This window comes from Silurus meridionalis, chromosome 12, assembly GCF_014805685.1.
Source record: "Silurus meridionalis isolate SWU-2019-XX chromosome 12, ASM1480568v1, whole genome shotgun sequence".
Taxonomy (NCBI): domain Eukaryota; kingdom Metazoa; phylum Chordata; class Actinopteri; order Siluriformes; family Siluridae; genus Silurus; species Silurus meridionalis.
This window is the reverse complement of record NC_060895.1, coordinates 13,519,188-13,545,901: the sequence shown is the minus strand read 5'-3', so window position 1 is coordinate 13,545,901 and position 26,714 is coordinate 13,519,188. Positions and strand designations below refer to the sequence as shown.

Below are 26,714 nucleotides of genomic sequence, written 5' to 3'. Positions count from 1 at the left end.
TTAACTCAACTATCTCCATTTTAAAATGTTAAACAACAAACTCAGTGCTCTCTCTTATTCATTCTCTCTGTATGAGCGCAAGGCAAACCAAACTAACAAATGATTTAAAAGTACATAATTTATTTCATTTTGGCATAACAGGCAACATCCCCCACCCACACACCAGTTCATCTGCAAACCTGATAAAAGACATTCATGATTTACAGTGGAAATTTTCAAGAAAGCATCTGAACAGGAATGTAAACATGTGCAAAATATGTTATTTGTTTGCATTTTCATCACTCTATTTCAGCCACTGAAAATAAACAAACAATAGAAATCTGACACATGAATTTGAACATCAATATAATAAGTAGATCAACATCAATTCTCAAGCATACACCGGCCTTGGTAATATAACACTTCTTGATATCCTCAGGTGCTTTAGATTTTGGAATATTCACATTTTCATAACAGTTACTGCAAAACCCAAACACCTAAAAAATAATAAAATAAACCCTTTAAACCGTGATCGCAAATTTTCACATCAGTTCCACAGTGCTTTGCTACAGTTCATTTAAAACCTAAAATATTATTTTCACCATCTTCATCTACAATAAATACATTTTTCAATTCGATAATGAATAAGACTTATTTGATGCACAGTTTGTGACTCATATTTATGTCATACATTTTATTCTCTCTGAAAAGCTGTGTTACTGAGAAAAGGAAAACGACCCCAATAGCAAATATTTTGATAGATTGCAAATTTCTTAAATAATTTTGAGATATGTGATTAAATATAACTTTCTATGATATGGCCATATTCAAATATATTAATAAAAATAGTAATAATAATAAAATATATAATTAGTATTTGAAATGTAAATTTGTATTTAAGGTTTATTAAAACTGTAATCATAAACTTTGTAACAACAGATGCTTTTCATGCTGACAAAGAAAAAAAAAAAAGACTAACAATTCTTAAATGAATAGTTTTTAATTAAAATTCAATAATAATTAAAAAAGCAAACTCAATTGCCTTTAATTTCAACTTAAAATAATTGTTACGTTTTGACAACATTATTCGGTAGTGTATATGTAACACTACAGTACTCATACTGAATAAACTTAGTATATTGAATATTGCGTGTGACATGGTAGAATTCATATTTTCAGGTATTTTATATTTTTTTCATATTAAGAATATACTACAATATACTGTATATCAGTGAAACACTTGAATAAATTGCTGACTGTACTCATCCTTTGGGAATTTAAGTTGTATATAATAATAAATCAAATATTTTTTTACAAGAGGGTTTTTAACCTGCCACTACTATTTTGGTGTTTGCCATACTAACTGTTTAAATATCCTGTCTGTTTAACCTTGGAACAAGTAATCATTTCCTACAAAAACATTTTTATACTTGGTACCGCTGCAACTCTGCCATGATGTTCTTGCTTTGAGCTACATGGTGGCATAAGCTATAAATAAAGAAAAGTATTTATATCAGATAAGTTAGCAGGGATGAGTAAAATGTAAAATCATTTTTGGAAGAAAAAAAAAAATTTGAATGTTAAATTTTTAAATGACAACACCCAGTACTTTACAGTAATAAACAAGGCGTCTGGTATAACATTCAAGGAGCTGGATTTTACATGAATAATTTATTTAAACGCCAACATTGTTGCCATAATCTGTGAGAAAACACAAGGCTCAGGGTCCCTGAAAATCTCTTGATATACATAGACACTACACAAATACTATACCGCTTTACTTTTTAACACTAAGTTTAGTCATTTGAAGACACTCCTCTTTCAGAGATTCAATTTCACTTTTATAGGAATTAGATTTCTTGCTGGCCAGAGGTGTTTCAACAGTAATGGATCCCCCCATTAACAATGCTGTTGTCTGTCCTCGGTGACAAAATGTCATAAGGGTGGCCAGGGCTTGGCTTACGTCGCTGCGAGCGCCTTCATTTACAAAACAATATAGGATAGGGTCTGCCACACAATTGAGGCTGGTGAGAGCAAGGGCTATGTGGTAGGCAGTAAATAAATACTCTTCTACTCGACAGTCACAGGGGTTGATGAGAAAAGAACACTGCGCCACAGCAGGAGCATATGATAAGGTCCAAAGCACAGAAGCACTATGAGGATAAGGCTAAGTGCTAGCCTCTTGATCTTAGCTTTCTCTTGCTGCTCGGTTGAAACATTGCCGCGTACTGCCTTCAGGATTCCTTTGTATGCTGCTAACATGCAGCACCAGGGAGCCAAGAAGCCCAAAAAGATGCGGTAAAGGTTCATGCCTGCCACCCAGTCTTGCATCGGATACTTCTCAAAACAGAAGGTGTGATTGAAGCGGTCCGAAAAGAGCTCATCGTGAAAAAGTGGTGCTGAGTTGGCCACGATTTCCATAATCCAGACTATGGCACTGACTAAAACAGCTGTCTTGACTCGACGCACTTTGGCAAACCGTAACGGATAGGCCACCGCCAAATAACGATCCACAGAAATGCAGCAGAGAAAAGCAATGCTTACGTATATGTTGGTATAGAATATGAAACCAAACAGCTTGCAAGCCCCTTGCCCATGTATCCAATTATCATGTTGGAGGAAATAATCAATCCAAAGTGGCAATGTCGCTATGTAAAGAAGGTCAGCCACAGAAAGGTTGATTAAATAAATACCCAGCTCATTCTTTTGCTTTACTTGCAAATAGGCAGCCCACAGAGCCATACAGTTTGCCGGGAATCCTAGGATGATAACAATAATGTATAGCACTGGCTGAAAAAAATGATCGATGTTTGAATCAACATTACAAGAAGCTGAGATGTTACACATCTCCTCACGTATTATGTAACCTGCTATCATAATCAAGGAATAGTTGTGCTGTTCAAGGTCCTAAATCATCAAGTCATGTTTTGGTATGAAACATTACATTGAAAATCTTCATTAGGTTCTGTGATACATTCCTATTGTTCTTTCTCATAAATCTTCAGCTTCTGGTTATGGCACAAACACATATCCTGTGCCCATGCCACTCAACCATGGTGATCTTAAAGGTTCAGGTCTCCACCACACTTTATGACTGGCTGTAAAACCTTTGCTATAAGGATATTTAAAAGGAGACCAATGGTAGATTCTAGTAATTTTGAAATTACCAGCACCAATGGTATTAAATAATGAAAGTGCTCTCAACTGTACAAGAGAGATGTTCTAAAGTGAGGCATAAAAAAGGATGTGCTCCTTTATCAGTCAGTAACAGCTGAACTTCACCACATGGTCTCCTTCTCTTCTTTCACTGAATGCTGCTTTCTGCTTTATTTTCTTTGGCCCCCATCAGCCATAGCCATCTGCAAAAAGAAAAAAAAAAGGTAGAAAAAGTTAGGGTTGAAAATCAAATGCATTAGGTCTAACAGCTTTAGGTCTAATTAGATCAGCTTGATGGCATTAAAGCATAATTATATGAATGATTATGTATAGAATAATTATATACAAAGCAAACTGAACTCAGATATAATCATTCTTACTTCATTATTATACTTGCATTTTTTTTTACTTCAGAAATTTATGTTCATTATTCATTTTATACAGAGAAAGATAGCAGAGGATCTAGAGTCAATTACAAAAACATTGAACATGAGGTGGGAATACGCCCTGCGTGACTTCAGTCTGTAAAACTGGAATACTGTTATAATAGTTTAATAGAGGTTTACTGTCATTTAGGTCAACTATGTAATATTCATAAAAGTCACTACAAAGATTGCAAAATGCTGTTGCTTATGTGGTGCCTGCATAATACAGAATTATTTAGATCTTACATATGAGGCTACTCAATGTTTCAAATGCATAATTTATATTCTCTTATTCAAATTACATTAATTCCCTGGATCATTTTTAACACTCACCTAATATACACTGACAAAGATAAGAAGCAATTGTGTTTAAAGTGTTGGAGAGCAGTGTTGTAACATTGCTAGCTGGATGGAAATCTAAGTCTCTATTTGTATGGAACTGTTTATATTATCTTCCACGGACATACATTCAAATGACCATTGATGGAGCAAAGTTAATAGAATGAAATGTGGAGATTAACAAATGTCATTTAACATGGCATGCAAAAAACATCCACACTCACGAACAAAATCCTTAGAATATTCATTAATCACTTAAGCAGAAATAGCAAATATTCAGTGCAGAAACTGGACTATTTCCCACAACTCAATTAAAAGCTTACAATCAATCTTCACTGTCAAATAGTTCTTGAGGATTAATTATGCTTCTTGTTTATAACTAACTATAATTGTATTTATATATTGTATTGTGATATGAAATGGGTAAAATTGCTGTCTTCCTCTCTGTCTCTCTTACTCTATTTTTTGTATATATATATATATATATATATATATATATATATATATATATATATATATATATATATATATATATATATATATATATAAACAAGAGATTTCAGGAAAATAATCTGATGTAAATGATCATGTGATTTCAATTAAGTCACAAACATGAGATTTAGCACAGTCTTCAAAAATTTCAACAGTGTACATTTTTCCTGCTCGGAATGTGCTATTAATTAACTGTGTATGTTGAAATAATGCGACACAGACATGTAAACATAGGACGTAGGGAGATTTTTCTAAAGAATTATGCATCTTTTCACTAATCTTAAAGATTGACTGCTTAGCTTTGCATGGACTAAAATTATGTGTACTATTACACAATACACAAAGTCAACTTCACAGAACAAAAACAGTTATACATTGCAATGTTGGAATATGGTCATTTGACAAACAGCAGACCTTAAATGTTCCATTCATAAGAAACTTTTCCACATGATGCTGCTCTAACTAGGACAAATACAAGATTGGTTTAAAATAATTGCTTTTATTTTCAGAGTCCTAATAAACCACATGCACACACAAACAAACAAGAACAGCAATCTGAAATGTGGCCTCAAGATAAACAGAGCATGCTGTAAAGTTTGGAATTCTTTTTTAAACAATTTTAATTTATATTTATAAAATAAGAAGACAGAACCCTAAACAGAATCACAGACCCAAAATGTGGTATGCAGTTTCTGTGCATTTTCAACAACTTATGAAAAGATCTCTGTTTCATATACTTCAAGCAAATACTTCTTCAATAATTTGTATCAAATATCACAGATTCAGTACAGAACAGTACAGTTGAGTGAAAAAGTACATCTACATTTATAATCCTAAGTGAAAGACAAAATCAAAAACAAAATACCAAAGCCAACTCTTACTCCAGACCTGATTTTAACCAGGCAGTATATGACGTCTGGTACATCTGGAGTTAAAGCACACACGAGAAGATTTACCAATGACAAGCAAAACAAGCTGTCATGAAAAAAATTGGGAGAATACTGAGAGACAGAGAATCCCAAAGCTGTCAGTGTTCCTGTTCACATTTTATTTTTTTCACTATTTAAATTTTGCAATTGATATCTTTCTCCTATAACTTTAGTGCCTCTCTTTATTATTTTGTCTTAAAGATAGGTAACACTTCATAATCAACAATAAACTAATATTCAATATTTTAAATAACCAGTTTTGATCATTTAATCATTGAATATATGTTTGCTTTTGAAGAAATTGTCTGCTGGTGTTGATGTTTACTAAAATAAAATGTTCAGATTTAATTGTGTAATTCATATATAAATACAGTATACTAAGAATCCAACAGTAGGTACTCTGCAAACCATCAAGAAAGGACACTCACTGTAGCAACAAACTTTACTGTACAGAAACTCTGACAGTTACAATAAAAAATGGAGGAAGAGATCATATCAGTATAATATGCTTAGAATTGCAAAGTCAGACTGAAAGGGCAGAGAGCAAACAAGAGCTCAATATATACAGTGAAGGGAAATACATTTTGACAATATTGCCTTGTTTTTTTAAATACACTTCTATTGTATCTATAACTTAAATGAGCAAATGTAAAAGTTATATAAAAAATAAATATAGATATAAATAAGTTTGGGATATAAATGCTCATATTATTATTAAGGATGTTGCCATTGATTAGGAAGATTTCAGCTTGAACTCATAAATGAACTGGAATAATAATAATTGTAAAATAAAACTGTCTTAAAACTTATTTGGCCTCACTGCGTCATAAAAAGAATAAGATACATAAAATATGGAACTGCACACCGACATTGTACATATTTCGTGCACAGCCTACTGTTGCCTATGCACTTAAAATAACCTGAGACATACTGCACTTGAAACGTACAAAATTCCTCTGCGTGAGCACTACAGCCCTCTGAAATACAAACTCACTTGTCTCTATGAGTTAAATAAGTAGTGATTATGAATTTAGATACACATTTGGAGCTGCTCTGAAAAACCTTACAAATGTTGTCCAGAACACAGTTTGCTAGGATGCTAAATATGATTACAGCACAATGCATTCTTAGCCAACATGCTAACCTTACACAGATCAGTGGTGGGTGTTTGGGCCAGCAAAGCAAAAGCACCTACATTTCCAACCTAAATTATTTTGTTTGTTTCATACAATTTTATTAATTTATTCCAAACAGTTTATTCTCTTCATTTTGTAGTGTTTCTCTTGGCTGCACTGCTTCCAGTATGAGTATGTGGATGTTAGATTTTTTATGTCCAATCAGATTTCAGCCTCTATGTGCTTCCATGTCAATCTAATCTGCCCAGAGCCTTTACACTCATTAGTGCTGGTTGATGTACCTTAAACTATATTAGCAATGGGTCTGTTTCTTTAACCAATGAGATTTCAAATTCGCCTCACAGGGTCAGCTGGCCTAGAATAGAATAATTTTTCTGTCCTCTGATTGGTTGGTCAGAGGGAAACTGTTACAGCCAAGTTCAACTAGCAAAACCCGTTTGTAGCACGGTGCACACATTAATACATCCGATTTAGACTTTTTTTCATACCCACAATGGCTGACAGAGTAAGAGAAATGTATTTGATCTCGGACATACAGTGAGAAAATAAGAAATCAGGAAAAAATCACTTTTTCACACCTGAAAATTTTTCCTGATTTCCTGATTTTTCCTGATTTCTTAATTTTTTCATGTTTGTCACACTTTAATGTTTCAGATCATCAAACTAATTTAAATATTAGTAAAAGATAACACAAGTGAACACAACATGCAGTTTTCAGTTTTTATTATTGAGGGAAAACAAAATCCACTACAAAACTACATGGCCCTGTGTGAAAAAGTGTTTGCCCCCTAAACCTAATAACTGGTTGGGCCACCCTTAGCAGCAACAACTGCAATCAAGCATTTGCGATAACTTGCAATGAGTCTGTTACAGTGCTGTGGAGGAATTTTGGTCACTCATTTATGCAGAATTGTAGTAATTCAGCCACATTGGAGAGTTTTCAAACATGTACCGACTTGTTTAAGGTCATACCACAGCATCTCAATAGAATTCAGGTCAGGACTTTGCCTCCAAATGATGTAGGTGGCACAGTTGTGGTTGTAGTGTAGAGTTTGGAGGTTGTTTAGTAAAATGGTATTCACCATCCATATGTGAAATGCCTCTCTCTTTGTAATGCCACGCGTTGTTATATTGCATTTTTGCATAGTATTGATGGTTGCTATAAATGCAACAAGATAGTGGTGGTATTAAGAGGTGGATTAAGTTGGTTAAGTCCTCACTGAAGGCTTAGGTACCAAATGCACGGTCCAACACTGACACAGATCCATCTCTCCATGCATGTGCACTCTACTGTTAGTGTGCAATGTTTATAGATAAAATGATGTTTGACACAGACAGCTTTAGACTATCTTTACTAAAAAAAAGTACTAAGGAATTTGTTAAAAAATGTAGATTTTCACAGTGTGACAAAGCTTTTTTATGTGACAAATATCTGCCTCAATACACCTGCAGAGACACCTCTATTGCTGACACTGGATAATGACAACAGTGATATGTGCATACGTGATTGAAAAAAGCCACAGGAATTTCGATCTGAGCATTCTTAATCATGTCCCATGGTTACATACTGGATATGACTCGAATCAAGCTATTATAGTTATTCAACTGTTTTACTGGTCACTTCAATCAAGTTTGGATCTAACTTGGACCTAATGTCTTGTCAGTGAAAAGGAATAAAAAAAGCTATAGGAAATAATAAATAGCCTAAATATTTTATGCCTTCAAATAATGATCCTAATATTTACCAAAGAGGTCAGGGTTTGTTTGTTTGTTTGTTTGTTTGTTTGTTTGTGTGTATATATCTATTTTGTTTTTAACATCTAAAGGAGGCTACAAATAGTTTGAGAATCTCTGATCAAGCACAGCTAGAGGCTCAAAGAAATATGTTTACAAACCATGTAACACCTATATTTATATTATTATTATTTTATTTAGAAAATAATGCATGTAAACACTTTTGACACATTTGAAAGGGTTTGAATTAATTTCTGTTTAAATTAATTAATTTGTCAGTCACATAGCTTCTTCAACTAAACCTTTACACACTTTTCCTTAGATTCAAGCAGATGGACTGTGTTGAACCATTAGCAACGTTGTGTTTGTGACAAGCATTCCTGTAGATCATTCCATTTAATCATGCTAAATGATGAACATAAACACAGCACTTCCTGACAACACAGCATGTTCACTGCCCTCTGAGCCTGTGTTCCTCAGCCTGGTGGGAAAGACCCCATGTTCGTTCATCATCCTCACAACAGTAAACACACAGCCGGCAAGAGCAAAATGAAGCTAGCAGCTTTTTAATAAGCGAGAGCTGAAAGATGGACTTCTCCCCTTCCATCTGAGGAGGGAGTGGGTGTGGAGAAGATACAAAGAGAGAGAGAAGGCGTGGGGTAGAGTGAGAGACTTAGAGAGAAAGAACAAGTGGGGGAGAGAAAGATAGACAGAGAGACATAGAGAGGGAGTGAGTGAGAGAGATATGGGGGGGAAAAGAGATCAGCAGGAAGATCAGTCTAAATAAAGCTCTCAATTATTTATTTGTTCATTAGGACTACTCAAAACCTTATACATTAGTGCAGGAATACTTTCGCTCAGCCAGACAAGTCCTCAGCAATAAAGCCAATGGAATAGAATACAGATGAAAGGCAAAAGGACAAACTGCAAAGATTCTGAGATGTTTGAAAAGAGCATTAAGAGCTATAGATGAAAAGCTATAAGTGCTAATAAGATAAATATACTTTATCTATACTATAGTAAAATACTACTACTACTAAATTATTTGCTTTAACAAAAAAATGGCAAAAACTTTGTTGATCTAATATCAGCAATCATTTTTTTGTATTTAAGTTGGGTATATATATGCATGATTAACTGAAGCACAATCTTGTCTGAATTACATTTCAGTCAGAATCAGTTTATTCAAATATCACCATGCAGAATATTTAGCAAACAGTGATTTAAACATGTATGCATTCTGCGTGTAAGAGACAAAGAGTACTCTGTTTTGTATTTATGTACCATCATAATATACATTACATTGTTTTTCTCTGAATGACCAGAAATTCAAGCATTGCAGGCCTAGAAATTATCATAATATTTGCTCTGGAGAGAGTGTTTTAATAACATTTGCATTAACATGCAATATTGGACAGTTTTCAGCATGTTTATTTTTTTTTAAATTGGCTGACACTTCTGCTCTAGATTCTATTACCTAGAAAGACAGTTACTATCACCTAGAAATTCAGGAAACAGGTCTTGTAGTCTACATAATATATTCGGGTTTTGCATTGTAGTTATAAAACTTCTTAATTCCTTATAAAGTGGTTTAAAGTATGTCAGTACTGTGCTGCTGTTTGTACTGTAATACTGAAAAGCACTATCTAGTGAAATATAAAAAAAAAGTGTAAAATATGAATCTCCCCGCAATCATGACAAAATTTAAATCTGTGTCTCGGTCAGATATGAATATAAGCCTAATACAGCCGCTGTTTCCAATTTCCTATAAAATGCTTGCAATTGCAGCATCAGATAAAGCTGATACTTAACTTTTTGTTTCTCAGCAGTGTGGTGCTGTTGCTCAGTGACCACATTTTTTGTTGAGAGGCTATGTAATCTTCGGCTTCACAATCAATTTGAGTTTGAAAACAACAGAAACACTCTGTCAATGAATAAACATGTCCTCATTGTTATGTAAAATGGAAAGACTAATTACATTTCCTGAACCACTTCCACATTTGTATTTTTTTAGTGGCTACTTCTGTTTCTTCATAAATAAAATCTTGCAAGAAAACTTTATTCTAAAAGTCCAACATAATATTGCCTTACTAAACATTTTAAAAATAATAATTGATAATAATCATTAAGTAACTTTAGTAATAAAAATGAACAATTATTTCTAATAACTGAGCAATTTTGAGCTTTATTAAATACAATACTAGTCATATGTGCCAAATATAGCTTAAGGAAATCTGTTGACATGTACAATATTAGCAATACTGAATTGTTTTAAGGTGTAAAGCATAAACCTTTAATAAAGTATGCATGGCAGTGACAGGCAGTAGTAAGGAAAATAATAAACACTCTGCATGGTAAACAAGCCCTTTAAAAGTAATATTTATCCTAAAACACTTTACTCTTAGAAAAATATGTAAACATTTTGCATTAATACTTTGTAACAGTGACATAATTTCAAAAAAGTCATTAAACACTCATTTATTTGTAGATGCACTTTACTTTAAGGTCTCCGCAAATTATTAATTAAAATAATATACAGTATCTGAGCATGTAAGAACGGCCCATTAGAGTGAAGCTTAAAATAATTCCAACATAATCTATCACTACCAAAACCCTGACCAGAAGGAAGTTTAACTGAAGAATAATAAATTAACACATTAATGAAAGAACAACCAAATCATAATCATTATCAGTCTGACTTTGTTTTATTGACCATATATTTTCAGTCACCCACAAAATGTACACTTTCTGTCAATTGACTGTTAGTGACTATGATTTTCTGATTGTCTGCTTTACTATTTTAAGACTGCCCGACTGCATATACTTGTTATTGCCCCGTGTTGAGAGCAGGTCATGACCGGATAATAATAATTTAAGGTATGCGGCTCACTCTGCCTTTAGTCTATCATCACCAGAATAAAACTATAGTAACGGTCATATCACACATGGCTTTAAAGATTCTATGTGTCTCATCTCATTTTCATAATCAATTTCAATGACACAGTTAATTTAGAATGGTCTCTTTAATAATCTCATCAGGTACTTCTAATTTTCTTTCCATTAAAAGCTTTAGGTAAGAGCCCATTCTTATCTCATGTAAGTCTTAAATAACTATTTCTGCTCTGATTTTGCCAGTAAATTTCTGAGGAACAAATAGAAGTCATATTTTGGCAAATTGCAGAATTAGGTAGAAATAACAGTAATAAAAAATTCACCTGTGCAACATCAAATGCATTCCACAGCATGACGGTCATGGAAGTCTAAATCTTTATGGATTTATTTTATATTATACCACAGTGCTGTTTCCATAATGCTGTTGTCACCATTTCCGTAAAATGAATGATATAGTAAAGCACTAGTTCTTATACGTTATTAATTATACTTTAACAGCTTATACATTCCTAAGGCTAATAATAAATGGATTACAAAATTATTGGTGTATAATTAGTAATGACACGAAACAGTCTTCAGGACAGAGGGGTTTTAAGCTTTCCACTTTCTCACTTTTATGACATACTAAGTTTTTTTGCCCTCAGTAACTTCAAGAAGGCAGAAAAAAAAGTGGGGCTGGTGTGGAAACAACTGTTTATAGCTGTTAAAATGTCAAAGACAGCAGGAACTAAGTGCCCTTGCAGACATTCCACAACATTTAAATATAACCATACATGTCTAAAAACATGGTGTCAATCACTATTTTATAAAACATTTAAATGGTTGCCAATAGACTGTGGCATGAGAGTTACATACTTTAGACCCTTACTGTGATAGGAAAAGTATATTTTTTAGGTTAACTTCAGGCTGTACCACACTATCTAGGGTTACTTTAGCATATTCCTGTTTAGTAAGCCACAAAGGGAAATATATATATATATATAAGGATTTATATGCAAACACACACACTACTGGACAATGGTTTTCTTTATTATCGACCCATCTTCAATGCTCTAAATGAGGGAAGGAGGTTGTTCCCCAAAATCTCGCAATACATGGCCCCGGTCATCCTCTCCTTAATACAGTGCAGTCGCCCTGTCCCACGTGCAGAAAAACACCCCAAAGCATGATGCTACCACCCCATGCGTCACAGTAGGGATGGTGTTCTTGGGATGGTACTCATCATTCTTCTTCCTCCAAACATGTTTAGTGGAATTATGACCCAAAAGTTCTATTTTGGTCTCATCTGACCACATGACTTTCTCCCATGACTCCTATGGATCATCCAAATGGTCATTGGCAAACTTAAGACGTACCTGGACATGAGCTGGTTTAAGCAGGGGAACCTTCCGTGCCATGCATGATTTCAAACCATGACGTCTTAGTGTATTACCAACAGTAACCTTGGAAACGGTGGTCCCAGCTCTTTTCAGGTAATTTAGCAGCTCCTCCTCTTCTGGGCTGATTTCTCACCTTCCTTGGGATCATTGAGACCCCACGAGGTGAGATCTTGCATGGAGCCCCAGTCCGAGGGAGATTGACAGTCATGTTTAGCTTCTTCCATTTTCTAATGATTGCTCCAACAGTGGACCTTTTTTCACCAAGCTGCTTGGCAATTTCCCAGTAGCCCTTTCCAGCCTTGTGGAGGTGTACAATTTTGTCTCTAGTGTCTTTGGACAGCTCTTTGGTCTTGGCCATGTTAGTAGTTGGATTCTTACTGATTGTATGGGGTGGACAGGTGTCTTTATGCAGCTAACGACCTCAAACAGGTGCATCTAATTTAGGATAATAAATGTAGTGGAGGTGGACATTTTAAAGGCAGACTAACAGGTCTTTAAGGGTCAGAATTCTAGCTGATAGACAGGTGTTCAAATACTTATTTGCAGCTGTATCATACAAATAAATAGTTAAAAAAATCATATATTGTGATTTCTGGATTTTTTTTTTTAGATTATGTCTCTCACAGTGGACATGCAACTACGATGACAATTTCAGACCCCTCCATGATTTCTAAGTGGGAGAACTTGCAAAATAGCAGAATGTTCAAATACTTATTTTCCTCACTGTATAAATATATATATATATATATATATATATATATATATACACACACACACACACACACACACACACACACACAAAAGTCACATCATTCTGAGACATACAGTTATTGAAATTTAAAGTTATGCAACTGGAAGGGAACTAATTTAATTGGGCTGCAAGCTACTCAATATGATGCATGTGCAGGTAGCTAAAGAGGACCCTAACAATGATTTCACCTTGTATCACCTTGAATTATTTATTGGCCTTGTGGCACAAATATGCTGAAACTGGGACACAGGGAACTGAGCTGTACTCATATAGTGAAAGTCCCTTCTGTATCAACATACACTGCATAACAATAAGGCTCCAATTTCACCAATAAACACTTTATTCTTAGAGCATGAGGTATAATCTCCCAGAGAACCAAATTGCAAATGTAAAAACTAAAGCTGAAAGATTTTAATTTAGCAAATACGATGCAAGCCTTTTTTTTTATACTGGGCTATACAAACTCTTTGGCTGAGCTGTGTTAGAATTGTTCTATAAAGTTGCTCAATAAGAAACGTTTAACCTAGTGCCGCTTGACGCCTTTAACTCTTATCTTCTGCACTGTACAGTGCAGGCCTGGAGTTTTAAACATCATACAGTTCATGATGCAGAAAGGAATTTTTTTTTCCAGTTCATTACAGTTTATTATTCATCAGCACACTAACTTGTTTACTAAACACCTTACAGACATTCATGTGACATCTAGATTTTAGCAAGAAATCTAGAAATGTATAGCATAAAAAGAAGAAATGGTCAAAGACAATCTAATATAAACTCAAACATTTTAAACACAGGTGGACCGGAACTGACTTACTGTATAGGATCCAAAGGAATTCACAGATATAAACATGGTCAGTATTCATTTTCAACTCTTTTACATTGTTGTTAACAGTAATATAATTATAAGCAGTGTTGGGCAATAACATGTTACTAGTATTGCGTTACTGTAACGCAGTTACGTTTGACAGTAATTAATACTGTAAAGCATCAAAATCATTGATTTTGGCTGAAGTGTAGCCTACAGTCTAACCTGTTTACAGCAGCGACGCATTGTAGGATTGGTGGCTGAACCACTGTAAACACGAAGAAGACGCACTGTGGGCGTGTTTCCGTTTATTTAAGTACAGTGGAACCCGGTTATGTCGATGTCCTAGGGGGTTGCCAAAAAGCATCGAGGTAACCGATGATCGAGATAAACGAAAATCAAAATGGCGGCAATATATTAACGTGCTTGAAATTTCTTTATGTGCATGATGTGCGTTAATAAATGAGAATGTACATGCACGTGTTTTTGAAGGTTTTTTTTTTACACAACAGCGTTGCCGCGATTTGTTTGATGAAGGCATGCTATAAAAATACATACAGCACATGTTTATCTGTCAGGAATTCACCTGCCACACCCCCTTCAGCCCCCTTCAGCGTGTCAGGTGCTTTCTCGGCCGCTTTCTCTGAAGCTCCGCTTCAATCGCGCACATATGGTGCTCGTTTATCATCATCACCAGCTCCTATTTGAACTTCCACACTCTCACTGTCCGTTATTGTTGGTATATGTTGGTTCACGGCGGTCGTTCTTATCGCGCATGCGTATCCCGGTACGTGCCTTTCCACCGGCACTCTCTCAACGGATTCCCTCTGATCCTGCCGGTGTTCATTCTATGATTTTGGATGGTCATCACACGTTCCGCGCCGCCAAGCGCGGCTTTCACCTCCCGTTCATCGCATAACATTTAACAACAAAAGGCATATGTGCACTAACTAACAGCAGAGATTCACCAGTATACAATACAACACCTGTAGCAGCTGTAAGCCTTGATTTTTCCGCCACTTCCGCGAGTTCTTCTGCGGCTGCACCGAGATAACCGACGTTAAATGCCAAATTTTTCCCCCCTTGTGCTCGAGATATCATGGTTCGGCGACATATAAAAAGTCGACATAACCGATAAAAAATGCTTAGAAAAAGCAAGAATTTGGCGGTTCCACTTCAAAAACGTCGACTTAATAGGGTTGTCTAGGTAACCGAGGGCGAGATAACCGGGTTCCACTGTATATGCGGCAGTAATGGTGAGTCGAGGCGAGAGCAAGACGAGTTTCTCAAAGTGGAAATATGCTCATTATTTCACTTTAGTTGAGTATAAAGACAAAAACTTTTAAGTCAAATGTAAGCTGTGTCTTTCTGGTTCGAAGGTCGTATCTACTGTGATAAACAGCAACTCCAATCTGTCGAAGCTCCTCCAGGAATTCCATGCTAGAAGCTAAAAGCTAGCCCTTCTGTTCTACATTGTTGATAGTTTTCATACTTAAGCTGTGAAAGGAACATTTTTAAGAGCTCAACACAACAGCTTTTATGATGCAGAAGCCACTTTAGTTTTTGATTCTGAATATATTATTCAGCTTGTTTTGTTATTTATTTCAAAAATCCTTGTGATATATTTAGTTTGTGCTGGTCTGACTTAAATAAAATAGTGTTTAAAAATTACTTTGTGTTTAAGTCAGTTTTGTGTTTGTATACACGATAACGCATAAAAGGGCATTAATGATAACATTAAAAAACTTTCTTTAAAAAAGTAACTAAAACGTTACTTTTAACAGTAACGCATTACTTTTTACTGTAAGTAATCAACAAAGTAATTGAGTTACTTTTTGAATGAAGTAACTAGTAACTGTAACTAGTTATTATTTCTTAGTAACTAGCACAACAATGATTATAAGTAATTCTTTATTCCTCTGTATAAAGATGTAAATTATAAATTGTCATCTGTATATTGCAGTGGCGGGCTGTGCATTTTGTACCAAAGCATCCGGGTGAGGACTAAATCCACCTCTTAATACCACCACTATCACGTCGCGATTATTGAAACCATCAATACAATACAAAAACACAATATAACAACGCGTAACATTACAGAGAGAGAGGCGTTTCACATATGGAGGGTGAATACCATTTTTACTAAAGCAAGCTCTAAACCTCTACACTACAACCGCAACTGTGCACCTACATCATCAGGAGCAGTTCAGAATCAATATTTGTCTAATAACATGACAAAAACATAAAAGATTTTAATTAAATACACCCTACTCACCAGAGATGCAGACTTCTAAATTGCTCCGCTCCCCAGAGGCTGTAATCCAGTGGTACCGCGCATATTCACTGGTCTGGAAGTGGAGATCAAACCCTTTTCCAGGCTGAGACAAGTTAGCTAGCTTTGGGGTTGGCCGAAATTTTCTAAGGATGTCTAGCTTTTCTTCAAAATGTATTTTTAAGTATGTCCGAAACCAAATCAATTTCTCTTTCTCAATAGGTAGAAAAAAGTCTAACTCAGATGTATTCATGTGTGCAGCGTGCTACAGACGTGTTTTGCCAGTCAAACTTGGCTGTAACAGTTTCCCTCTGACCAGCCAATCAGAGGATGCATAAATGCTGACGCTATTCTGGGCCACCTTGCTGCCCTGTGAGGCGAATTTGGAATCTGATTGGTTAAAGAAACAGACCCGTTGATAATAGAGACTAAGATAAAAAGGCCAGCAGTACTGACTTTAAAGGCCCTGGGCAGATTAGATTGATATGGCAGCACATAGAGGCTGAAATCTGATTGGACAAAAAATCTAACATCCACATACACGTACTGGAAGCAGTGCAGCCAAATATTAGAATTTAGGTTGTAAATGTAGGTCAGTGCTTCTGATAGTGTTTAGGCCAGCAGAGAAGGCTTTGCTGGCCCTGACCAACCATCACTTGTATATTGTTTTACCTTTTAACACACCAAAACAAATTCCTTGTGCATGTAACAAAATAAAACTGGTTCAGATATTACAGGCTTACTTAAGTCAAGGCTGCCACAAAAAAAAAAAAAATGTTTGTCTCTGGTCAAATGAGACTCATTGTTAAAGAACCAGGGACTGTTGCAGCCTCTTGGCATTAACACAAGTCAGATAGTTAATTCTGACTTATGTGGCTGCTTGTTTCATGCTACGCTGGTGAGGCGGCAGAATGTCTACAAAGCCCAAGGCTGGCGTCTTGCTAGGAGAATTAATGATATCAATAACAGGGCAGCTTTTTCAATGCAAATCACTAGCAATAGTGGCGAGGCTTAATGCAGATGATCCCTCAGCTCTTTAGCTCTATGCTGTGATAAGAACATGTCTTCACATTATAACGGATGCTGAAGACTTGTGCAACAGTGTGGTAGAATGATGAAAAGACACCAGATGCGTTTGCTACCAGTTTAAAAAGCTGACTCAGACAAACTAGTGTCAAACGTTTGGTTTTCCTGTTTTCTTTATTAAGCTTTAATTTGTTTATGAATACAAATGTGGAAGAACTGCAACTCATGACACTCTGTCTTCTATCACAAAGAGAGCAGGATCCTGACACATTCTCCAAAATGAATTTCAAGCAAAGGGGGTGACATCATATGTACAGGAGAAATAAAAATAGTCCACTAATGTCATTCCCAATGTGAAGCAGAAGATCACAATATCACTGATCAATATCACAGAGTCAGGCTTTGCCATTATGAAACACATGAAACTTATGAAAGCTTTTTGTTAAAAGGTAACCTTATAATATTCAATAAAAGAACAATAATATCGGCCCATGAATTCTATCCAAGTGTCAACAGATCACAGAAAATTAAGAAGTGAACTAAAAAATTGCCCACATTTCTGCTGTTGTAATTGTATGAAGGTTCAGTATTTCTCCATCAAAATAAGAGAAGTTCTCTGAAGTGTATGATCTAAGCAACCATAGCACACTGTTTATAATCTAATAGAGGAATAAGCAAACCCATAATTGCTTAAAGGTGCAACTGTCTTGTACAAATATTCATGAAAGATATGTAAAGCAATGCATTAAGACCATTGACTTAACAAAAAAACATTAAATTGCTAAAAAAAATAATAAAACGGTCCAGAATGGTTTGTATTTGGATGCACCGCATGTCAGTCACTTTATAGACACTTTACAGGCCACTCTGTATCCTGGGGGTGGAGTTACATGAAAGTAGGGAGGCATCAATAAAAATGCCTAACCTAAATATTCTGGGAAAAAGATTGATTGTAGTTGTAGTTAAGACGCAAAGGAATTATTTTAGTTTTCCCTCTATGAATCACTGATTCGGGCACATTCATAGTTCTGGAATTTTCCCCAGGCTTTTACATAATGAAGTTATGCGCAATACAAGTTTGGGAAATGATTTGTGCGTACATGATTGCACAAACTTAACGTCAATGAGAACGTTTACATATTGTATGAGTAACATTGCGGGTTTAACGCATTTGGTGAAATGCAGACATTTTTCAAAGTATGATAAATAATTTGTTAATACTTTAACTAGTGCTCTTTACTAACCGAGCAACTACGAGATCTTTAAATATAACATCAAATAGTTTTTATACATTTTCCACAAATTATGTGAACTTTTAATACGTTTGCAGCCAATTTTCAGGAGAAATACAAATCTATAACAGATACAATTTCTTAAAATAATTTTTAAACTGTGTGTATCCGTTTAAAAGCTATCTGATTATACAGATTAAACAGTGCTCAAGTTTTGGCATTGTATGGTTGACATTTACATTACCTCTGTGTGTGTGTGTGCGTGTGCGTGTGTGTGTGTGTGTGTGTGTGTGTGTGTGCATGCATGAGTGTGCGAGAGAGAGAGAGAGAGAGAGAGAGAGAGAGAGAGAAAGAAAGAGAAAGAGAGAGAGAGAGGGAGGGGGTCAGTGTGCGAGATAAAGAGTTTTGCTAAATAAACATACCATACTAGGAAAGGTGCAAGTTTGAAAAGAGCAGATATACCAAATGCTCCGTAAGCATAAACTTTTTTTAGAAAGCTAAAAACATTTTAAAAAGGTCTTAGTTTATTAAGCGTGCAGGACAGCTTAACACTGAACTGTCTATATAAGCCATTTGAAATGCACACAATATGACAGTATTTCTGCCACTTGGGGAAAGGCAGATGTCCTATTAATTGCTTGATGTACAAAAAAATCCTGTTCTCAAATGCACCACTTCCTGTGCCACATGTACTATGCCACTGCAAATGTTGTGCAGCTAAACTTAGTAGGGTGATACACCTTGTGGTGGCCAATCAAGAAACAGTTTATAATGGTAGAGTTTGCCAAAAGGTTTCTCACACCTTCTGATCAGCTGAAGGTGATCTACAATAAAATAAACCTGCTCTTTAGACATTTTCCCGAAAAAAGATGTGATCATTCCAATGCTAAAAGGTTTTGCTTTTTCTGGGGCCCAGAGGAGTCTGGAGATTATGCTCTTGCAAAGAAGGTGTTGAGTTACACAGGCAAATCGAGAGAAATACAATAGTCTGCATTATCTTCTAACATCATTAATACTGAGTGATTCTATTAAGCTAGTCAGCATGCAGAAATAAAAGGGATATTTATATTGAGTGCTGCCTGTTCAGCTATTCGGAATGTCAGCTGTATTTGTCTAATCAACAAATGCTATACTGACTCTGTGGTGTTTACATGTTACCGTTGAGTGAAATAGATATGTCATTCCACAAATGTCATTCCATGTCATCAATATTAATGTTTTGTGAGAGATTAGTAAACTGAGAGCTTTGAGAAACGAGCGGTAACAATTATCGGTGCCAAAAGATGCACTAGGGTTTATACTAAGCTTTCAGATCAGTGAGGCCTAATTTGGGCAATAACAATTCAGTGCAAACCAAAGTTTCATGATTGTTGTTCTATTTGTAAGTACCCTGAGCAGCAAAACAGGCTCGGCGTTCATGTATCAAAATACAAATTATCAGCTGATGTGAGTTTACTGTTACGTTTGATAAAAATCCCTTACGATGCCTCAATACTGCTGCGGTAAAGAGTTTCCCTCACACAGTCTGGTGTACAAAACAGACATTAGCTTCCCATAACACCGTCATTAAGCAGGCGGGTGGCAGTGGTGGAAACATGTCATTGGTCCGCCAGGCCATTACTCTCTTTTCCTCGTCACTCTTTTAATGTTCACTCTTATCTCCCATCCTCAAGTGGGCAATTACAGCTCCCTCCAAGGGATTGATTAAATGTCTGAAGGTTTTTTTCTCACAAAGCCAAGTGAGAGCCTAGGACAGGTATGTGGAATTAAATCATTCTTGGCTCAAATTGCCATTCTCAAAAAATTCAAGCCAGCACACAGCACTGCAGAGACACAATTTCCTAAAATGATCATAAAAAATAAAAGTCAATGATCTGATACATAACAGAACATCTGAACTGGGGATTTAAGTATTACCCTCTGTTTATAGATGAAATCCCTCTACACTTTCATTAACATTTCTTGTTTGATATCTGGTCCATTGACCATCTGCCTGTTCTCATCCTGGATCACAGACCTTAAAAGGTGTGCATTTGTCTTAAGAAAGAAATAATACAAAATTATAATGAAATAATGACAGAAATATACTTATTTATCTTTATTATATTGGAATAAAAAATGTGATATAATTGTAAACAGCCTTCTTCTTGGACGTAAAGCCCATTCAGAAGTTCTGCTTGAAGAGATAGCAGAACATAACCAACGCATTGGAGAAGATATTTTTCAAGACTTTGACTATTATTAAATGTTTTAAAAGTATTACAAAATGTTTGTCATGTTTCAACATCAGTCCATTTCTGAGTGTGGAGCACATTATAGTCTACACTATATTACAGCCTTTTACATGAGATGACAGTATAAAACGGTTCCCAATTCTTTTTAATAAGTGAACGCAAATAAATGACGCTTTATTACCATTTTCATTTTAACTTGTTTTAAAAAGAGGTTTATTATTTTACACAGCACCGCATGAGAGTTAAGATGTTTCTGCGAAAGCATCTCCAGAACGTGCTCTAAACTTACACACTTGGCAACAAAGTGTAAGAAGAGGATAAAAAGAGATTCGTCAATAAGCCGGAGTACTTACTTTTTTGTCATGTTGTGACTGATAGTTGGGCCGGAAGTGTGTGAGAGTCTTTGGTCTTCCTGTCACTCAGCGCGTGCCGCTGTGCTTCTCAAAAAAAAAAAAAAAAAAAAGAAGAAGAATAAATGGCAGCAAGATAAAGTGAGCGCGCGCGACAGAGAAAGCCCGTGGTGCCCATGGTGCACGCGGTCTACGCTACTCTACAGCGAGGACGTGGTCCCTCCCTCACGCGCGCGCCTCATAGCCTTCACATGATGGCGCCAAACAGTGAACTCTGGCTACTCATCTCGTACAGTATCTCTTACCATACAGCCATGGCCAAGGCAAAAGAAAGGATTTAAGCACGATAGTAAATTATATATATATATTTTTTTGTATATCTGGGATGAAATTACACCTGTCTTTACCGGAGAAAACGCTTTCCAGCTTTTATAGGCTCAAAAAAAAAAAAAAAAACTTTCAGCCAGCAGCTGTTCAACTGTTCCCTTATCTAATGATGGTGCACTGATCTTAGTGCATTCAACAGAGAAATGCAAACACACAAGCCTGGTTTTCATTTGATTAAAATTAAGAGCACTTGATTGAAAATGGTCAAATAATTCAAACAATGGAAAGACTGAATATCAAATTCCTCTTGAGCATTTCTTTACAATTTGTGGTGCATATTGAATGGCAGTTTAATCCCACTATGATGAAAACTGTAGAATGTTTGTTAAAGGATTATTTGAAAAGCATTTTACTTGCTATTATTATCGTCTATGCTAATGCTAAGTATACTAAAACACAACCTGAGGCCAACAGCCTTGATGGAAATGCATCCAGCTTCAACATATTTAGTTGTTTTTGTTAATAATTTAATACCTACACATAAATATACTTTAAACATGAACAAAGGAAAAATAATTCTGGCATTTGTACTTGCTATGACCTCTAATAAATTAATCAGCTGGATAAAATTATATTTCTATGAAATTTCCTACAAGCATTCAGCTACTTGCTCTTAATTAAGTGGGTCTTGGATTGGGAAGGTCATGAGTTCAAATCCCACCAACAGGAAGCTGTCACTACTGGGTCCCAAGCAAGGCCATTAAACAAGCAACTGCTCAGTTGTACAAAATTAGATAATTGTATTTCAGACTTGATAAGCACATTTGCCAAATGCCATAATTATAATTATGTACGTATTTACATTAATACATTACATTATTATGTATGTATTTACAATTGCAAATATAATGTATTATTTATATTGATTAGATATATAATTTAGAACATTTAGACAGAGGTGTGCATATAAAGAGAGATGGACACTCATTGGTAAAGGTAATACAAATGCGGTATTCATTTATGTAACATGAAGATTTGTGCACTTGGTAAAAGATCAATGCTGATTTTAACTCCATATCTACCTATGCATTACACATAACTACATTCAAAATGCACACAACCAAAACAAAATAATAATAAAAATACATCTTCTTTGGACTACAGGTGGACAAGCAGATGGCCAGCATGTTCAGCCTTATGTTTAATGTGAAAGTATTTATCTAAATGTGTTGTTTATTATGTTTTTAAGCTAAGGTCATGCAAGACAGATTCCCATGGAGGCTTCAGTCAAACTATCAATAAATAAGCCAAGAGCAAGAATCTCAGGCTATCATAGACACAGACTCACCAAACCTAGACAGTTGAAGACAGGAATAAGACTAGGTTTCATTTCTATTGTTCAGCTCTCTTTTGTTGTTGTTTTCTACTATCCTCTGTCCTTAGATTTCTGTTCTTGCCTGATAGAAGTGAGGCTTAATTTGAACTGACCTCTGTTATCAACAATGCATTTCCATCCACAGAGCCTTCAGTGTTTTTTTTTTTTTGTCACATTATTCTGTGTATTTACTAAAAAATGTTTTGTGTGAAATTCTCAGGTCATTGGATTCTTGTACTCCTTATTTTAATTGATCACTATCCAAACCCTAGCTTATATTTTGCTTTCACAAACTGGTACAGTGACCATACATTGTCACTCCTAGCCTTTACCTTTAGTCTATTCACTTATAATAACATCCTGATATAATCCCATATAATCTGAAAGCATTCAAGTTCATATTGGAATTCCACTTATACCTATCCAGCCTTGGCTGTTTCTTGCTATCCTATCCATGAAAACCAAAAACAGTTTTGGAGACAAGACCAACCCTTAACAGAGTATGATTTGGAGCTACAGATCTGGAAACAACTTTTACTGTGGCCATACAGCTACCAGTATTTAGTCCCTTCTTGAACCATTCCACATTTGTAGTTAAATGGACTGGAACTGACAGGCACTTATTATTAAATTGTGATCTCCCCTTATTTTATTTGTACAATACAAAACATTGCGATGTACAAGAAAATATTGTGACAAGATTTAATTAAACTAAAATACATGCTGGCTACATAAGTATTCAATTCCTATGTCAAAATTTAGTAGTGCCACTTTTGACTGCAATAACATGAGCAGGCAGTTTATTGTCTCGATCAGTTCTGCACACTTGGTATAATAGGATTTCTGTGTATTCTTCTAAAAAAAAAACCCTCGTGCTCTGTCACATTTTATGGAAACTTTTAGTGAATGTCAATTTTCAAGTCTTACCATAAATTTTCAATTGGCTCTGCTTTTAAGTTATTAGTAAAAGGGAAGTTACCCTGTTGTAAATAGGAAATCTTGCTGTAAATATTAGAATTTTCCTAGTTCTTACAAATGAAAAGCGTCCACATAACATGATGGAAACACCACTATGTTTCAAGGTAAGAAAAAGTGTTTTCAGAGTAATGAGCACTGCTAGGTTGTTGACAAATGTAGTTTTTTCAAGGACGAAACTTCAATTTTGGTCTTAAACAAGACAACTGTTTTCAGTATTTCCAATAAAAACATAAACTGTAATTATTGCCCTTCCTACCAGTTAACTTTCACATTTAGATACACTTATAATGTGACCATATGAACCAAAATGACCCCATTCTGCTTTACAAAACTCTCGTGAAATGATTCTTCCCACGGGATACCACAGCAATTAGTGTCAGATAAAAACCATGCCCGCCTCTCTGCACAGCTTCATCTTATTTAGTAAACATCATTAGAAGTATATTTGAATGAAAATTAACACAAGTAATAAAAGGATTATATCCTTGTTAGGTTTTAGGATTTGTAAGAAACTTTTGAGTAACATTTTTGACACATATATATTTTTTTCCCATTGCTTTGAGTGCAGAAACTCAAATAAAAAAAAAAGCAGTTACTGTTTACACAATAAATCACTAACTCATCACTATCACTAGTGCCATCACATGCACAATATTCACCTTTAGCACAATCAACTGTTTTATCCTTTTAAATTTCATCTTTTATATGAATATTACAGCGAATGCTTACTCAAATTCATATTGCAAGTAATGTAAATATGGTTTGGGAGATCATTAAATGACATTTTAGCAAGACTTGCTGATCAGAAATCAGCTGAGTTAGACTCCCAATTATTTCCTTTTCTTTAGAACCAAATCAATGTAATTTTTTTTTTCTCCAAAATTAATACTTGTCATTTGCTGTTTTACCCAGAGATGTGGTCAACAAAGGGACGGCATACCAGCTTCGCAGTAGACAGCTACTATTGCACTCTCCTTTTTTATGTGTTAATTTGTTCTTGATTTGTGAACAAATCCGCTGCACTCACTCACCTCTAAGACTGAATTTCAGCCCTGATAAAACCCAGGTAATGTGATATCCATCAGTACCAATGTTCTGCCCCCAAGAGCATCAGTGACAAAATCCAATTATGCCATTATCTGCAACAGTGTCGGTCCCATAAAGTACTTGAGATGTTTCTATAAAGGGAATCTGTCTACAATTTATACACCTGCTAGTGAAGGGTGTGTTTGCATTTTTGACCTCTGGATCAATCCTCTGACATCATATAACATGCAAGGCAAATAAAAAATATGTAAATATATATGATATTGTTTTGAAATTCAAAAATTTGGAAATGTATTCGCATTTATTATTTTTTAATCATTTTTTATAGCAGTTTTTATATAAACGTAGCAGACGGACGGACGGAAGAAAAAAAAAGAAACAAACAAACAAACAAACCCTCCCTTTCCACAATCTGTCCCTCCCTAAACATACAACAGACACATTTTGATCTAAACACTTTTATCAAAACAATTAATGACCCTAGGCACTTAAATGCCTCAAAAATGCATAAAAGATCAGAAATATGTAAGATGTTTTTTTAATATTATCATCTAGCATATCATGAAGCATTTTTGGAATCACCATGCACATTTCAAACTTTTTAAGCTTGAGGGCAGCAAACATCTCATCCAGGTATTGTTGAAAGCTAAATGCCAAGATGGACGTACTTACATTTATTTAAGGGGTAGACACTTAATTTAAGTAGCAATTAATATAAAGTCTCATATCCCATTTGCACATCTTGGTCCATTTTTACAGAAGCATAGACCTTACAACAATGGACAAGAATAACATGGCTGGGGACTTTGCAGAGTGTTCATTTCCAGAATTATTGTTTTATTTTTATTTTGCTTGAATCACATTCACCGAATCACAGGGCAATAAAATAATAAATTTGAGAATATTTTAAGATTGTGTGTGCCAGGAATGTTATCTGAGGAATAGTAGCATGTTTTCATTAAGCATAATTGAAGAGAATTGTATGTAATTTCTTTGCACTGTTCACCATCTCATATGAGACAAAGACATACACAAGGGACAAATGAAAACAATGTATTGCCCAAAATTAATATCCATTTGAATGCCTTTCTGTAGCTTCATTCTATTTTAAATTCAAAGTGAAGTAAACAGACGAGGAAAGGAACCTGGGCAGGAAAGTTTTCCGTTTGTGTGGATTAAAAGCAGAGCTATTTTAGGGTGTATTTTCCTCTTATCTTGCCCTAAACACTTTTCCAAGTGGCTGTTCCACATAGCTGTGTAGAAAGCACTATCTACACAATCTTATTTCTAAAATGCTTATTATAAAAAATATATATAAAATGGTTTTTTTATTTCTCCAAATAGTGCAAATCGTTTACCCCTGCAGTCAGAAAGAGAGTTTATGATTATGAGTTTTACAAATTAGATTTACATATTGTATTGTAAATAACTAACCATTATGTAGTAATTTGTTGAAACCTTAATGAAATCAGTCAAGTAATTTGATTAAATCTTGCCACTGTCCTCTGATGCAGTAACATCTTAGTCACATTTATTTATTTATTATTTATTTTTAAACTAGTATGCATGTGATTGCAGCATACACATTGTGAACTTTTGGATGGCCTTGGCATATTTTGAAGACATTTCCTGCATGTCACTTCATTTGTAATGTAGAAAAAGAACCAAAAAAAAAAAGGATGTTTATTTATTGCTTTGTTAAACTGGAGGTTCTGAATCGTTTGCAGAAATTTATGAACCAATTTAAGGCTCTCTGATTTACAACTGAAAAAATTGCAAATGCAAAAATGTGTAAATAATTGCATGTTATTGTTAACCCCAGCATAATACACACCTGTTTAGACAATAATTTGAAC

At 35.1% G+C, this 26,714-nt stretch overlaps 1 protein-coding gene across 1 annotated transcript; it reads right to left on the bottom strand.

The window, feature by feature from the left end:
* Positions 1-103: 103 nt before the first annotated feature.
* On the bottom strand, positions 104-21,400 carry gpr4 (G protein-coupled receptor 4). Its single transcript, XM_046862815.1, is given in 3 exon segments — positions 104-2,064; positions 2,067-3,338; positions 21,135-21,400. Coding segments are annotated over 2 exon segments (1,098 nt in total). The 5' UTR covers positions 2,857-3,338; positions 21,135-21,400; the 3' UTR covers positions 104-1,756.
* Positions 21,401-26,714: the final 5,314 nt, after the last annotated feature.